The 15,756-nt window shown below is 36.2% G+C and overlaps 2 protein-coding genes across 2 annotated transcripts in view; one reads left to right on the top strand and one right to left on the bottom strand.

Annotated features, from left to right (window-relative positions):
• The first annotated feature begins 5,603 nt into the window (after positions 1–5,603).
• Positions 5,604–10,914, top strand: LOC306868340 (microtubule-associated protein 1 light chain 3 beta). The gene is made up of 4 exons (XM_079414444.1): positions 5,604–5,838; positions 7,645–7,700; positions 9,223–9,329; positions 9,412–10,914. Exons 1-4 carry the CDS (start codon positions 5,799–5,801, stop codon positions 9,584–9,586), a joined length of 378 nt encoding a protein of 125 aa, XP_079270570.1. The 5' UTR covers positions 5,604–5,798; the 3' UTR covers positions 9,587–10,914.
• A 56-nt stretch (positions 10,915–10,970) lies between these two features.
• The window catches only part of LOC306868339 (zinc finger CCHC domain-containing protein 14-like), a 33,108-nt gene continuing 28,322 nt past the window's right edge, over positions 10,971–15,756 (bottom strand). Inside the window, exons 12-13 of the mRNA XM_079414443.1 lie at positions 13,389–14,534; positions 10,971–12,213 (exon numbers count right to left, since the gene is read on the bottom strand). Coding sequence (XP_079270569.1) covers positions 12,158–12,213; positions 13,389–14,534 — 1,202 coding nt within the window. The 3' untranslated portion in view covers positions 10,971–12,157. The remainder of the gene's footprint in view (positions 12,214–13,388; positions 14,535–15,756) is intronic.

The raw sequence follows: 15,756 nt of genomic DNA, 5'->3' as shown, positions 1-15,756 counted from the left end.
CATTCCTCCATTAAAACCTCAACATGTCGAGAACACAACGGTCCAATGAAAAGTACGCCCCTGGGGAAAAAATTGCAATCTTCCCTTTGTACTTGACTTCCTAACAGTAACGGAATCAATCATTTTCCAAAAATACAAATGAAAAAATATTAAGCTTCCTTTCTCCATTAAACAAAAAACTAAATCATGTAAAAGCAATCTTAACAGAAATTGCTAGCAAATTTCACAAACAATTAAAAAACTTAAGCAAATAAAAATTGTTTTTTTTCAAACATATATTATCATGGCATTTTTTACTACTTTTTTTTTTTTTTTACAGTGCTTCATTACTTATTAACAATAGTGGAATCCTTAATTTTCCTAAAATTCTAATATTATAAAGTGAGAGAAAGAGAGTTTGTGTGTAACACATGAAATAATAAATGCATTTAAAATAATATTAATAAATTAATTTCAATTATACATAATCATTTACAATTCCTGGTAAGGGTCAAACGTTGCCCATGATGCTTTGTAAGTAGCACCATGTATGTAAAGGGATGTTTTTATGGTTCATGTAACCCTGTGTAATAAGAAAATCTGTAATGCAGTGTTTTTCTTATCAAATCGAACTAATAAACGCTAATAAATCTGTATAATATCATGCACAATGTAAATTAATACGAAATTATGCAAGAGATTTGCGTTCAGGATCATAAATGTCAAAATTACAGGATTAAATCTTTTGAGTTGCGTGGCAGCTTTAATGTCTCTGAAAGGCGAAAGCAGGCTTGTTTGAGAGGATATGTCAGAAATGGCAGACTGTCTCTCACAGTCCCCTGAGTCCCTTGTAATCATGATGGGCAGTGATTGTGCAAGAGCGCCCCCTGCTGAACACTCAGAAGCCCTGCAGGGCCCAGATGCAGACGCCCAAGCCTCTTATGAACAATATGGACTTCCTCTGTGAGGCTAATTGTGATTTTTATAATTAATACAATTACGAAACCCCTTATTATGCTGCGATTTAACAAGATTGTACACATTTTTTGGATCAACACGAAGTCGAGACTCTAAAAACTGTGCTCAGAAGTATTGAATATTTATACCATGACGATGCCAAGGCGACGTAAGGGAGCGATATCGCAGATAAACCCGTGCCAACTGCACTTCCTACAGGACAGCTGCCATCAGTTGAGTGCCCAGCCATGAGTGAGCTGCCCACCATCTGATGGCTGGGACGATGACAGGAACACAAAGTGTGACTGGGAGTGATCCATAACACACACACACACACACACACACACAGAGAGAGAGAGAGAATGCGCATGTAGTCGCCTCTGTCTTTCTTAGGATTTACATGAAGACACATTGTATGTAGTCGAATAGTTTTTGAATTACTATTTATTTCTAAGGCATTTCCAATTCAAAGCAACTTTTCTCTTACCATATCCACATTATTTTGTGTGCCCCTTAGGTAAATAACTAGAAGAATAAGTGAATTAAACGGTCAAACTGTACTACAAACCTGTGTGTGTATAATTACGACAATACCTTAATATTATAAGTAATCTCTGTTTGCAATATCAAGCAGCATAAGGGGCTGTTTTTGTACAGCCAAAATAACTGGAATGACACCGGCAGCTGCATTCCGTAAGTTTTGCCTCTTTGTCGCCATCTCTGTTGAGAATCTGATATCGCAGCCAGGTACGGAATTATCTTCATTACTTGGGCTGTACTCTGGCACGGCTTAAGCGCAGATGAATCTAATGTTTAATAGGTCTTAACTGAAATGTTTTGTGGTGCCCATTTAAAAAAATATATATATAGGCCTATATAGGACAGCACCAGCATATACATCATACAACATTTCAGTTAAAAAAAAAAAATGTGCGAGACTTCCGGTTCATTAGCTGCTGTAGGGAAATAAGGAGAATAACAAAGTGCAGGAAACGGTAAAACTCTTTGCACTACAAGTATGTTCATAATTAAGATAATACATTAAAATAATGTGGTAAGACATACCAGTTTGTAATATTACAAATGTTATACAGAAAAACATTACACGACACTGAACTTGATATGCTTGATGCAATTTAAGAAATCTGTAAGTACTTAAAGTGCTAAATAGGAATAGACATGGGGGATGTCTTATTTCTTGTTGCACATAAGTTGTGAGATATTAATATTATTTTCCGGAAGAATGTATGCTGAACATCTGGATGGGTTTTAATTTGAGTTCAGACCTCCAAGAAAATAGGCTTTTACTGAGAAACTACTAATAGAATATGTATGACAATGTGTTTGATGGGATTTTTTCCAGATGCATCTCAAAGATGCATCTGCTATTCAATTAAATGATATAAGTTATAAAAATCTTTTTATATTTGTGTATTTCTGCTGCATCATAGTCCCGAGTTTCCAAATAGCCAGTACCTTGAAAATTAAAATAATAATAATAAATGTTAAAGCCAATTGAGTCTCCAGTTATGTATACTGTAGGTATATTCTTTCTTTTTTTTTCAAACTAATATTGAGTATAAACATATTTTTAATATCTTCATCTTTCATGACACTACAAATGTGTAAAAAATATAAAAATAAAAGACAGAAGGAAAAGGAAAAAAAGGGAAAATGTGCAATTATAGCACAGGTGTTCCAACTAATGCAAGTGAACCAGATCCAACATACCAGAAGGTTAATGGGAAAATCTGTGTGAGGCGAAAAACCTCTTTCATATGCTTACCTGTTAAGAGTCTGTTGATTAATTCTTATCTACTACACAACATGTTTGTCATTTAAATTATAAAATGTAAAAAAGCAACAAACAAAAAAACTCGCTGTAAAATTATAATGTAGCCTATTATATGACTCATGTGGTAAGTTCAAGGCTGCTGTGTTGAGTAAGCTGAATTGCCCTTAAACTGAACTTTATATTTTCCATCTATCATAGAATAATGCTCTGCTGTTATTAATATGCTGCTGCAATTCATACTCTAACAATCCATTCAGTATTCAAGAGGTTAACTTTAATAAAAATGAATCATTTTGCAGCGTGGACGCCTAGTGGCTAACAATGCTGAATTGTCAATATTGTTTTCCCTTTCACTTACATGCTCCCTGATCGTCAGTGAGTCACTGAATATACCAGGGTCTGGCAAAACAGACCTTGTCAAGCCTAGTAATATGCTGGAAGGGAATAAACAACTGAGTACCTTTATCACATACTGTATCTGTGGTTCATTTTTTATGACATGGGTCCCATTTACGTTTGAACATCTCTAAAAATAATAACACAAATAAAACAAAAGTAGGAATGTTTGTACTATTTGGCTCCATGTGTTTTCAGCATCAGATCACTGCTTTCAAAATGACACATTTCTATATTAAAGGGGTAGTTCACCCAAAAATGTAAATTCTGTCATTTACTCACCCTCAAGTAGTTCCAAACCTGTATGAATGTCTTTGTTCTGCCGAACACATAGGAAGATATTCTGAAGAAAGTTTGTAACCCGGCTGTTTTGGGGCACCATTGACTTCCATAGTAGGAAAAAAAATAAATATGGAAGTCAATGGTGCCCCAGAACTGCTCCGTTTCCCACATTCTTCAGAATATCTTCCTTTGTGTTCAGCAGAACGAAGACATTCATACAGGTTTGGAACTACTTGAGAGTGAGTAAAAGATGACAGAATTTTCATTTTTGGGTGAACTATCCCTTTAAGTTAACATCAATAGTGGCTTGGTTTGACTACAATAAGTCAATGTTGTTATAAATATTGTTACTGTATTGCTGCTTTGCATATGTTTACAGTACCAACAAAACACAGCATTTATTATAATGAATTATTACAAATAATTTGTCATAATTGTCGTCAACGACATTTTTTTCACCGACAGCGAACGAAAACTCTTTTTGAATGACAGAAACTATGCCGAAGATCTATTGACATTCGTCAACGAATAAAAACGAGACAAAAATGTTAGGGAGGGACGATTTGGGAAGAGATTCAATCAGAACATAGTTCTGTAGTGCATAGTTAAGAGGTTAGATGCATACATATGAACCGGCAGGACATAAGCTATAATACACTCGCTGCACGTCTCATAAAACATTCAAAAATGTCAATATGTCGGAGTAAGTGAAGCACAGACATATGTAAATCTGACACGCAATAGAGAACTCGATTCAGTCCAGTTTTCTGACCGCAGACACTGAAGCACACACACACACACAGAAAGCGTCTCACATGAACAGAGAATTACACATAAAATGATGTCGAATTGTCCGTTTTGACGAGCATTCAGTCTTGACTGAAAAACTTTAGTAGCCCTAAAGATTAATTTAAATGTATTTATAGAAATAAATATATCTGCTTGAAAGAATGAAGAATATTGTAAACAAGTTGCTATAAAGAATGCATAATTATCCTATATAACCATTGATATTTCATTAAAAAGAAGACCGTGTTCTTGTTCTTTATGAGAAGTGGTTTTATTTAATTTTAACATAAAGGCATGTTGTGTGTCACCGCAGTTAAATCAGTGTCTATCATGATAAAACCTTAATATCAAACCTATATAACGAGAGAAATGCTTAATAAATGCACTGTAACTAAACCCATTAGATTTTAGCCGACTACATTTACTGTAGATTTAGTCGACTAAAACTAAAAACAATTCAAATGACAAACTAAATGGTATGACTAAATCTAAATCAAAATTAACACCGGTGAGATGCAACCTCAGAACTGAGAAAAAAGAAAGAATTGCAAGATACAAACTTGTATTACTAAGAAAAAAAGTCAATTGTAAGATATTTTATCTTGCAATTTCTGACTTTTTTCTGAATTCTGAGCAAATCAGTTTCACTGTTTCCGCCACAGAATAAAAGAGGTAACTGCGCCTTTCAATTTGACTAATTCTGAATATTTTTCTTTGCAACTTTAAGTTACATCTTGTAATTCCGACTTGAAATTGTGAGATATAAACTCAGAACTGTGAGACAGAAAGTCACATTTTTATTTTATTTTTATCTCGTGGCAGAAACAAGATTCCATACAAATCTGTTTCTTTATTTATGACACAACTGATTTCTGACTCCGTCTCAACCTCTGACCATTTTGATTCATCTCAGCACTACAAGAACAACAGTATGATTTAAGGTTGAGCCATCTGGCAAGCATTAACTAGTACACTAGATTGTGTAAACCACAAATTCTGCTAAATCATAACTGTTTTGCTGTTTAAATACTGTCTGAAAAGCCTGTTAAATCACCACTGCATTATACTAACCTCATATATTGTGACAACATGCCCCAACATGTGTTGACTGACTCTAATCATTCACTGCAGTAAAAAGTTTGACACAAGCTTGAAAAGAGTTTAAGTCTTTCAGAATCCGACAATTCAGTTGACCTGAAACAAGTATGAATAGAGTAAGCATACAGGATAAGTAAGAACTGCCACAGGCAAAATATGCCTCATTGCAATCTTGAGAGGTCAGATATTTTTTTTTTTTTTTTTTTTTTTTACTGTTTCACAAAGGGAAAATTTATTCCACAATGTCCTTGGGAAAAACGTGTTTGAAAAATAAGGAACGGTCAGACTTTTCCTTCACGTACACAGCATCTGCGTCATGACGTCAGAGGTCAGCTGACTGGTTTGTTTTGCTGCGTAAGACGGGGTTCACAGGACGAAGCAGCGACACGCAACTGAAACATACGATTTCGCTTTATTTAATACATAGGTTAACATCAGAGACAGGAAAGGACAGAAATTAGGCAAGTTTGCCTAAAGAAAACGGTGTCACCTCATTTTAAACATGCCTTCGGAAAAGACATTTAAACAAAGGAGGACATTTGGTAAGTATCAGATAATCGCTTTTCTGCTGTTTTTCTTATATATGATTATGACTTGTTTACATAAGCTTATATTCTGGGAAAGTTTGTGATTGTCGTTTATATACAGCAATGCCTACCTAAAATACCTGAATATTGTAGTTTAGAGTGTAGAAATGTAATACACGTATTTTATTATATTACTAAATATAGAAAAATAGGTGTTGTTGTTACTGTTAACTGTGTTATTAGGGTGTCGGCCGTGGATGTTCAGACTATACAAACATACAGACTCGTGATTATAACATAAACAACAACATCAGTTTTTCTTATCTAATTCTTATCTCAACATGCCAAACCCCGAATCTATGTTGCAATGTCTTTGTTTGTTTGTGGGCAGATGTTAGCTGCAGGATTGGGGGATGGGACTCGTCGTTTAAGGTTATTTGGAAGGACTCGAGTAAACAAACAACGATGCCGAAATAATTTTTGTAATATTTTAATAGGGACTGTTCAGATATCAGACAAGTATTTCTGATACAGTCATCATTGCGTTCAGTTGAAGGCCATTTAAAGTAACCGTTACCACTCTTGTTTTCCATCCCTTTTTGGGACTGAAGTGGAAAACTAGCTGATAACATTAGTGAGAGACTTAGCTAGACAGCATTTTGGCCTTTGTTTGTATTCATAACGTACTTATTTTATCGATACTGTAAGAGGATATATTGGAGTGTTTACAATAAGGCCCATGTGTCTTTATGTGAACAGATATCAGCCCGTAAATGACCAGAAATACTATCTTCAGCCAGTGTTGTGACAATAGGCCCAAACAAGCTCATGTTAGTAGCGGCGGCTTTCTAAACTAATATATATATATTTCTATAAAGAAAAACCAAACTCGTTCACGATTGGAAGCGAATTGAACCTGATTCTCGAGTCGGTCGAACACGAGTTTTAATGAATATCATTTTTACATGAGAAGTGTAAATTATAATTATACGTATTTATGTTTTTTTTTAATCATATTTAGGTACAGTGAATGCTTTTATTAGTAAAACTTAAAAGAAAGGATGAACCAGGTGTTCAAAACGAAACTAAAGAACACATTTTGCGGAAATGGGTGAGGTTTAGTCGTCAGACACCAAAAGTTACCACAATTTCTCAATTATTGCACGTTTCATACATCAGCAGCACGTGCTCAAGTTCACGAAACTTCACAAGACACAGTTTTATCTTTGTTCTTTCGTGTCTCTAATTCTTTGGAAACGTAGTTTGTTCTACAATGTCAATGTAGTGCTGTGTTTTCTACACTTTTATGGTTGCTGTAGATACTGTCATGTATTTTGTTCAAAGTTTAGTTAGCTTGGTACACAGATGCCTGCCTTGTTTCTTTTTCATTTCTGTTCATTAAATCGTTAAGAGAAAATGATGGGGAACAAATTCTTATACAACAAAGAAATAAACTAATATTCCAAGTAATTTAAGTGGGAAGAACAGACATAAACACTGGAGTCATTGTTGGGTGTTTTCTTAAAGGGACAGTTGACCGAAAATGAAAATGTAGTCATTATTTATGCAGCCTCAAACGTATTCAATTTCATTTGGAATAGAACCTTCTTAGTTTCGATGCACTTCCTTGTTCGGTTGAAACTGAACCACAGGATAGGTCTAAGAAGTTTAACGTGGACCTGCTAAACACTTGGTCCTTTGGAGAATTGATTGATACTTGAGATCCAAACCCATATCAAGCTCAGTAAAATGTCTGTGCTTTAATGCATCCTGTATTGTGATCTGCTGTATCTAATATCCACTCCAACTTCCTCTCTACAGAGCAGCGGGTGGAGGATGTACGGCTGATCCGCGAACAGCATCCAAGCAAGATCCCAGTAAGAAGATTATATTTGTGTCCGTGGAGCTTGAGATGAAGATTAAAATTGATAACCAATTAAAATTGTTTGCACACTTAGTATGCAAGTTTTGTAAAGTGTTTATCAGTATAGACCTTTATAATGGAATATTGTCATTAGAATATGGTCATATTTGCCCTGTTTGAGGATGTTATTGCATATTTACATTTTATCAATTTATCATCACAAAACACTAGACTGAAAGGATAGTTCACTCACTCTAAAATGAAATTGTCATCATTTTCTCATCCTAATGTTGTTTCAAACCTCTATGACTTATGTGACTTCTATGGAACAAACTAAAACAGATATTTTCACAAATGGTTCAGCTATTTTAGTTCAAACAATGATCGTTAATGGGGTCCAAAACAACTTGGACCCCATTGACCTTTGCTGTATTGATGAAAAACACTGAGACATTTGATATATATGTTCTGTGTTCCACCAAAAAAAAGAAAGAAAGTTTGGAGCAACATGAGGGCAAGTTAAATAATGGTAGAATTTCTTTTTTTGTTTTGTTGAATTACTTGAACAAAATCAGATGGCCTTCAGAACAAGGCAGTGATAAGTGTTAAAACATGCTTGAGCATAATAGGTTAATTTTATGGATAATCTCAAAAGGAAGCTTGTCAATAGACCTAGTAAAAGAGATAGCACATGAATGTCTGCGTTTGCATATATGTATAGGGCCTTTATCAGCCTCTTAAAGACCAGTCAGTGGTATTGTAGCCAGGTGTCACCTCTATTGATAATGCCTCAGGGTTAGCAGTCTCAATTGTTATTCAAACTAACCAGGATAAAGTGGTCAACTTACCATCTGCTGAATAGACACAAACCACCACCCAGTGCAAATCCTTTGAATAGGAACATTTGGACAGACTTGATTTAAGACTGAATTATTTTGTTTTAAATTATTCTAAAACTTAAATTAAGTGTTTTTATATTGATGCGTTGGACCACAAAGTGGTGGAAGAAAAATATAGTAAATATGATCAACAAAATACTGTAATTAAAAAATGCATACACCCCATTGTTTACAAATTTGGGGTTAGATATTTTTTTAATGACAGAGAAGACATTTATTTAAAAAAAGATTTGTTTCAAACAAATGCTGTTCTTTTGAACTTTCTATGTAAAGACTCTAAATGTCTACCATTGTTTACACAAGAATATTATTATACTGAGTCACAAATATATAAATTAGCATGATTTCTGAAGAATCATGTCACTGAGGACTGGAGTAATGATGCTGAAAATTCAGCTTTGTTATCGTAACAAATTCAATTTTAAAATGTGTTATAATAGAAAATTCTTATTTTAAATTTTGATAATATTGCTGTTTTACTGTATTTTTGATCAAATAAATTCAACCTTGGTTAGCATAAGAGACATCTTTAAAAACGTACTGACTCTAAATGTTTGAACAGTAGAGCGCACATACTATGTACACTAAAATAAATATGCGTATATGCTAATGTTTAGCTTGTTGGTTTTGTTTCAGGTCATCATTGAGAGATACAAGGGAGAAAAGCAACTGCCGATTCTTGACAAAACTAAGTTTTTAGTTCCTGACCACGTAAACATGAGCGAACTTATTAAGATCATCAGGTAACACCAAAAAAAAAGTCTTATCTCCTGCCTTGTATAAAGAACTTCACTAATGCATCTGGTTTATGTGCATTTCCAATAGGAGACGCCTCCAGCTCAACTCCAACCAGGCTTTCTTCCTACTTGTCAATGGTCACAGCATGGTATCTGTGTCCACCGCCATTTCTGAGGTCTACGAACGCGAGAGAGACGAGGACGGCTTCCTGTACATGGTCTACGCATCCCAGGAGACTTTTGGAACTGTGTGTCCTCAGTAAAAAATGGCAAAACGATTGGCTTTCACTCTCAGACAATGATACGACCTACCCTGAACTCTTGTGACCTCTCCCTGGCAAATATCCCCATCCTATTTCCCATCCCCATCCAAACAGGAACCAACTGAACTTTTAGTCATTTGGCTCACCCATCCCAGCCATTCTCCAAAGCTAAATCCTAACTTCCCACATCTCAGCCCTTTAACCTCGGCTCCCTCTAAATAATTAGAGTTTTAATAATGGAAGAGAAGCCGATTAGGTGTTTAGGTTGTAGGACAGGTTATGGGTAGTTGGACTAATGATCCATATTTACACAACATAATACTTGAACGAAAGACTTCTGGGTGTAGAGATGGAACCATCTCAATTTCTTAGCGGTTGAATTTCCGAAATGGCATTTAGTGTAACGTTAGGCGGCCAAATAGATGTTATCCATCAGGTTCATTTTAGCTTGGAGGGGTCGCGTTGCTGCCAACGCACTCTGGTGACCTTTAACCCCTCCCGCTGTTCGCCGAATCTCTTTATTTGTTGAGTTCGACAGCCTTTCCTTACCTGTAGGTGTCTAACTGTGTTTTCCGCTGTTCCATTTTCCTGTTAGACCCCCTCGAGCTTTTTGCTAATTGGGTCATGAGCGTTGAGGTTCTTGGATTTCATAACTTGATCGGTAAGTCGAGGTTCGAAACGGCGTCCTACTTGCCTTGTTGACATTTGAAGTATGATCCAGTGGGACATACCTGAGGAAATAAATAGTAAGCAATTTATAATACAAGATATTCTGCTTTGAATGTAGTGTGAAGCTTTAAAAGGAAGGAAAATTTAATTATATTCAATGATACATTGAGCGAATGAATGTGGCTTTAGCGATTGTGGCCCAAGGTAGACAGGGCAGCTCAATCACAGACACGAGTGCTGCCCGAACATCCTTGCTCTTGTAGGTGCACGCTTTTAGACTTTTCAGTTTCTTTAGAGGATTATTTCCGCCTTTATAAATACATAACCGTGAGCTGTTGTACTCTTTCCGTCTGTATGTCTTACAGTAAACTGTACAGATAAGCATAGATGCCTTTTCTCCTGAGCATTTAATTGCTGTTTGTCTTGCTCTTATTTAAAGAGATGTTATTTTTCGTTTTGTTCTTGTAAAAAACAGTTCATATGTGCTACTATTGTGCAATTGACAAAAGTGACTGTTTTGTTTGAATGAGAGTTTAACTTTAAAGGATTATCAACCTATTATGGAACTAAGCTCATTTATGTATTTCTCCTGCTCAGATTTACAGCAATATCACACTTCTATTTCTGTTGATATTTTAAAAATAAAAGAGAAATATGCATCCTGTCTGGCTTTTTCTTTGGTACTTTTTTCTTAAGGTCAAACTTTAAACAAAATTCTCAAAATCAATTTTAATTCATTTTTAAAAAAGTGTCAAAGTGATGCATTATACAAAAATTCAACAATCAAACTTCATTAAACAATCACCTCATAATACAAAATGGCTGCTTCAGCATTGTCGTTTTAGGCCAAAAGCTTTCCTGCAGTAATACTAGACATAATACAACACGTGGTAAATCAGGCGACATGCATAGCCAGCGACGCAAGATCTTTGTAATTTATAAACAGAAATATCACCATTTGCTTAGAAACATCAAAAATGTTCGGCAATGACAACGGAATGGCATCTATTGGCTAAATGCGCCTAATGGTGAAAATCTGACCTTTTTCAACACTTTTGGAAAAATTTTAGGCTAATGTAATTGAGAAACAACATGGAGAAACCCATGTTTTGACCTTTGTAGTGTGACATACTGAAAACGGTTTCCTCTTGTGTTCAGTTCTCAGTTCAAAAACAAGTTTTTTGTACAGTTTCAAGAAAGTTAGTGAATTAAAAAAGCTTTAGTGGTCTCAAGTGCATTGACTGTATAAACATTTTATCTGAGCGCCACTTGATGTGGCACCTCTATGACGAAGAGAATGTAATAAAAAAAAATATATTTCAAAAGTAGCAAACGTTTTCAAAAACCCAGATATTAACAAATACGCCATGATTACAACAGGAAAAACACATTAAGATTTCCTGTAGTCAAAAAGCTAAAAAAAAACACCTTGAGATTGAAAGTGACTTTGAAACTGCCAGTTTCTCCTTCCTTTCTGAACATCCAGAAAAAAAGATTGCCAGTATCTTAATCCCAAAGAATGACCATGAGCAAAAAGACGTGGCCATAATTGCACTTTATTTGGCGAGCAAAATCTTCTCGTTTTGCTTCCAAGAATGACATGTGCAGCATGATCTGATACACTATTGGTTGCTCCACAGTGCTCAAGCAAGTCTCAAGTGAGAAAAACAGCGTGAAGAACACAAAAAGAGTGAATTCTTCTTTGAACTTCCCTTTACTAAGATCCAACGTGAAGTAACTTTGGCACAAGGCTTTCATTGGAAGCCATAACTGATTGATGGAACTCCATCACTCGATCCTCCTGTAAAGAGAAACTGTAATGCCATTGCTCAGCGGAGTCTCACATCAAGAGTCTTTACACACTGAGGAAGGTGCAGGTCCAGACCAGTTCATTCAGACCATTTATTCCCCTGAGTCCTGGCTATCTGACTGTGGGGAATATTTCAGACGAAAAGTCCCTGCAAAAACAAAAAAACTGATGTGACATATGGCCAAGTATGGTTACCCATACTTGGAATTTGTACTCTGCATTTAAAATCTGTGCTTTAAAATTAAATTTTTATATTAATTCAAGTGATGAAGGATTTTGAAAATCTGACAGGAATCAGTGTGAATCTACTGTGAGGTTAATGCCTGGTTTAAATGTTTGAAAATGATTAACATTTGAAAACATTCATTAGAAATGAAGAAAATTAATCAAAAGTAATTAGCAATTTATTAAATTTTAAGGCTCTATTAAATACATTTTTTTCTCTCAAATTCAGTTTTATTTTTTAGCATGTATAAATAAATAAATTCTGGTAAATAATTTCTCTGGTAAATATTTAAAAAAAATGTTTTAATTTTATTAGTAGTAGTAGTATCATTACATTAAGTAATACATTTCTCTCACAGTTTCTTGAAGTTAAACCAAACTTTTATTTTGCTGGGTTGCTGTGAAAACCTTTATGAGATATTTTTAATCATTAGAAACAGTAAAATGCTCAAAGCAGTGGTTTTCAAACCCTGGGTCGCGACCCTCGAGTGGGTCACGAGACTTAAAAAATGGGTCGCCAGGATGATTTAAGGAAAATGTATATATGTAAAACAAAGTTCAACACTCAGGAAAGAAGCAAGCGGGAACCGGCAAACTTAACTTCAATAACTACATAAACAACAAAACTAAAGTAAATGTGTATTTGTGTTTCCGTGCTGTTTTTGCAGCGCTGAACATTGTAGCAAATCACAGACATATCTGTTGATTTCTGTAATGTAATGGCCAATCAGAGGAGTTTTAGTTAATCAGAATCCACTCATCACTCAGAACACCAGTGTTCTTGTTCAGTCCTGAGTTGTGGAAGCTCACGAATCCTCTCATTATAATGAACAAAATGTTGCGGTGATGTAAATAAGACATTATTTATGCCGTGTAGACAGATTCATTGATGTGTTATACAGTATATTCCATTTTTGTGACCAGATTCCACGATTCCGTCTACGCTTTCTGCATCGCAGAAATCATAGGGCCCTATAAAGTATTCTGGGTGGATTCTAATTTGCTTTTAGGATATTCTGGGTGGTTGCTAGAGTATTGCTATGTGGTTGCTCAGGTGTTATGAGTTTGTAAGCACTACTTAATAAACAGTGCTGTTACCTTGCTGTGCAGAGTCCATTGCTGGCTGCTTGCAGTCTTGTGCTTGATGCCCACTCAACCCACAGTTATAGCAGGACACATTCCCTGTTTTCTTATGCCCAGAGCTTCCATTTCCCATCATTCCATGGGGCTGGTACACACCACCCCCTCCCCCTAGAAAAGCCTGCACTGGCGGAAGCACAAAATTTTGTTGCGAGTCATGTGACAGACTGCTGTTGTAAATAGGTGGGGCCACCAGGGGGTAGGAAAAGGGGGAGGCGGTACCACTTCCTGTAAGGAGGGGGCTGAAATGAAGCAAAGGCCCTAATGTGAATACTGATGTTCCTGAAAACTGATGTGGAAAGTATCCGGCGTAGCTAGCCGGAAGTGCCCCGTACGAGCCACAGTTGCCGCTACAACCGCAAGAGCTACAAACGCACAATGAGGAACTGGAGTTAGCGCTGTTTGCTTGCACTGAGGCGTAGCTGCTATTCTCTGTGGATGCTGGGCTAGAACTGGGCGTGACTGTGGGCGTACTGTTAACACAGTATGTGTTCCCGGGTACTGCCGCCATGGGAACGTTACTGGCTGTTGCTATTGGAACTCCACTGACAGGTGAGAAGGTGGGTCTAGTGGAGGAACTCGATGAGGGGCAGGAGGACAGGGTGGAGAAAGGGTACGATCCTGTGCGTGGAACAGAAGACGACACTTGTAAATTTAAGGGTGGGTGGGAAACATGATGGAGGGTGTTAGAAGTGGAGGTGAGAGCAGTGCTGGTCTCCACCATGAGACCTGGAGGGGAGCGAAGCACTGTGAGGGGCCCACGGGGGCCTGACACATCCTGGTGCCCCAGAGAACCGTCAAGATTCAACCCAGGGAAGATGTTCTCAAGCCGGACACCCACGGTGACCCCAGACCCCATTGGTTTGGGACGTTCTTCTGAACAGAGAGGGGGTGGACGAAGTTTGCGGGGAGAGTTGATAACGCGGCCTGGGGATAGGAGGGACAAGGATGGAGGGGACAAATTAATTTGGGAGGGACAGAGGGAGGGTTCGTTCTGGACTGGGAGGACTTGGGCAGTGGGACGGCTGGGTCCGGTGGATACCGCAGGATTGAGGAGAAAGCATGACCGCTCTTTCTCACCAGGATCCAAACCAGACTCTAAACCTGAAAAGAGATATAGACCTAAAATGAAATGATATGCAATAATTCAATAAGTAATAAAATTTAAATAAATAAATAAATAAATAAATAAATATATATATATATATATATATATATATATATATATATATATATATATATATATATATATATATATATATATACACATACGTATGCTGTCAAAATTAGCGTGTTAACGCAGACGATTAATTTTTTTCAGTTTAACGTGTTAAAAATATTGGTAACACTTTACAATAAGGTGTCATTTGTTAACATTAGTTATTGTATTAACTAACATGAATTAACAATGATCAACACATTTATTATAATATTTATTCATCTTTGTTATTGTTAGTTAATAAAAATACAGTTTATTCCATTGTTTACAGTGCATTAATGTTAACAAACACAACTTGTGATTTTAATAATGCATTAGTAAAGTGAAGCAAACGCGGAGAGAGAGAGCGACAGTGCGCGAGAGATATGTATAGTCATATGCAGTGTTGGGGGTAACGCATTATAAGTAACGCGAGTTACGTAATAACATAACTTTTTTCAAGTAACTAGTAAAGTAACACATTACTTTTTAATTTACAATAAAATATCTGAGTTACTTTTTCGCCAGTTACCTTTTCCCCATTTATTGGCTGGCAGTACACTGCGTGAACAGCGCTGTTACTGTAGTTCTAGACTAAATGTGAATGTGCATTAATTCATCCCACTCGCAAAAAACAGATTTAGTATTCATCAAAATGATTTAAAACAGTGAAATGCAAACTCAGAATATGATGCAAACCTGCAATAATTAAATACAAACCCGATTCCAAAAAAGTTGGGACACTGTACAAATTGTGAATAAAAACAGAATGCAATGATGTGGAAGTTTCAAATTTCAATATTTTATTCAGAATACAACATAGATGACATATCAAATGTTTAAACTGAGAAAATGTATCATTTTAAGGGAAAAATAAGTTTATTTTAAATTTCATGGCATCAACACATCTCAAAAAAGTTTGGACAAGGCCATGTTTACCACTGCGTGGCATCCCCTCTTCTTTTTATAACAGTCTGCAAACGTCTGGGGACTGAGGAGACAAGTTGCTCAAGTTTAGGAATAGGAATGTTGTCCCATTCTTGTCTAATACAGGCTTCTAGTTGCTCAACTGTCTTAGGTCTTCTTTGTCGCATCTTCCTCTTTATGATGCGCCAAATGTTTTCTATG

Source organism: Barbus barbus (assembly GCF_936440315.1).
Source record: "Barbus barbus genome assembly, chromosome: 50".
Taxonomy (NCBI): Eukaryota; Metazoa; Chordata; class Actinopteri; order Cypriniformes; family Cyprinidae; genus Barbus; species Barbus barbus.
Note: the sequence above shows the minus strand (reverse complement) of the source record. Positions and strands in the feature narration are given on the sequence as shown.

Coding starts and splice junctions, on each gene's coding strand:
- LOC306868340 (XM_079414444.1), top strand. CDS start 5,799: ATGCCTTCGGAAAAGACATTTAAACAAAGGAGGACATTTG. Junction 5,839..7,644: donor TAAACAAAGGAGGACATTTG/GTAAGTATCAGA, acceptor TCCTCTCTACAG/AGCAGCGGGTGGAGGATGTA. Junction 9,330..9,411: donor GAACTTATTAAGATCATCAG/GTAACACCAAAA, acceptor CATTTCCAATAG/GAGACGCCTCCAGCTCAACT.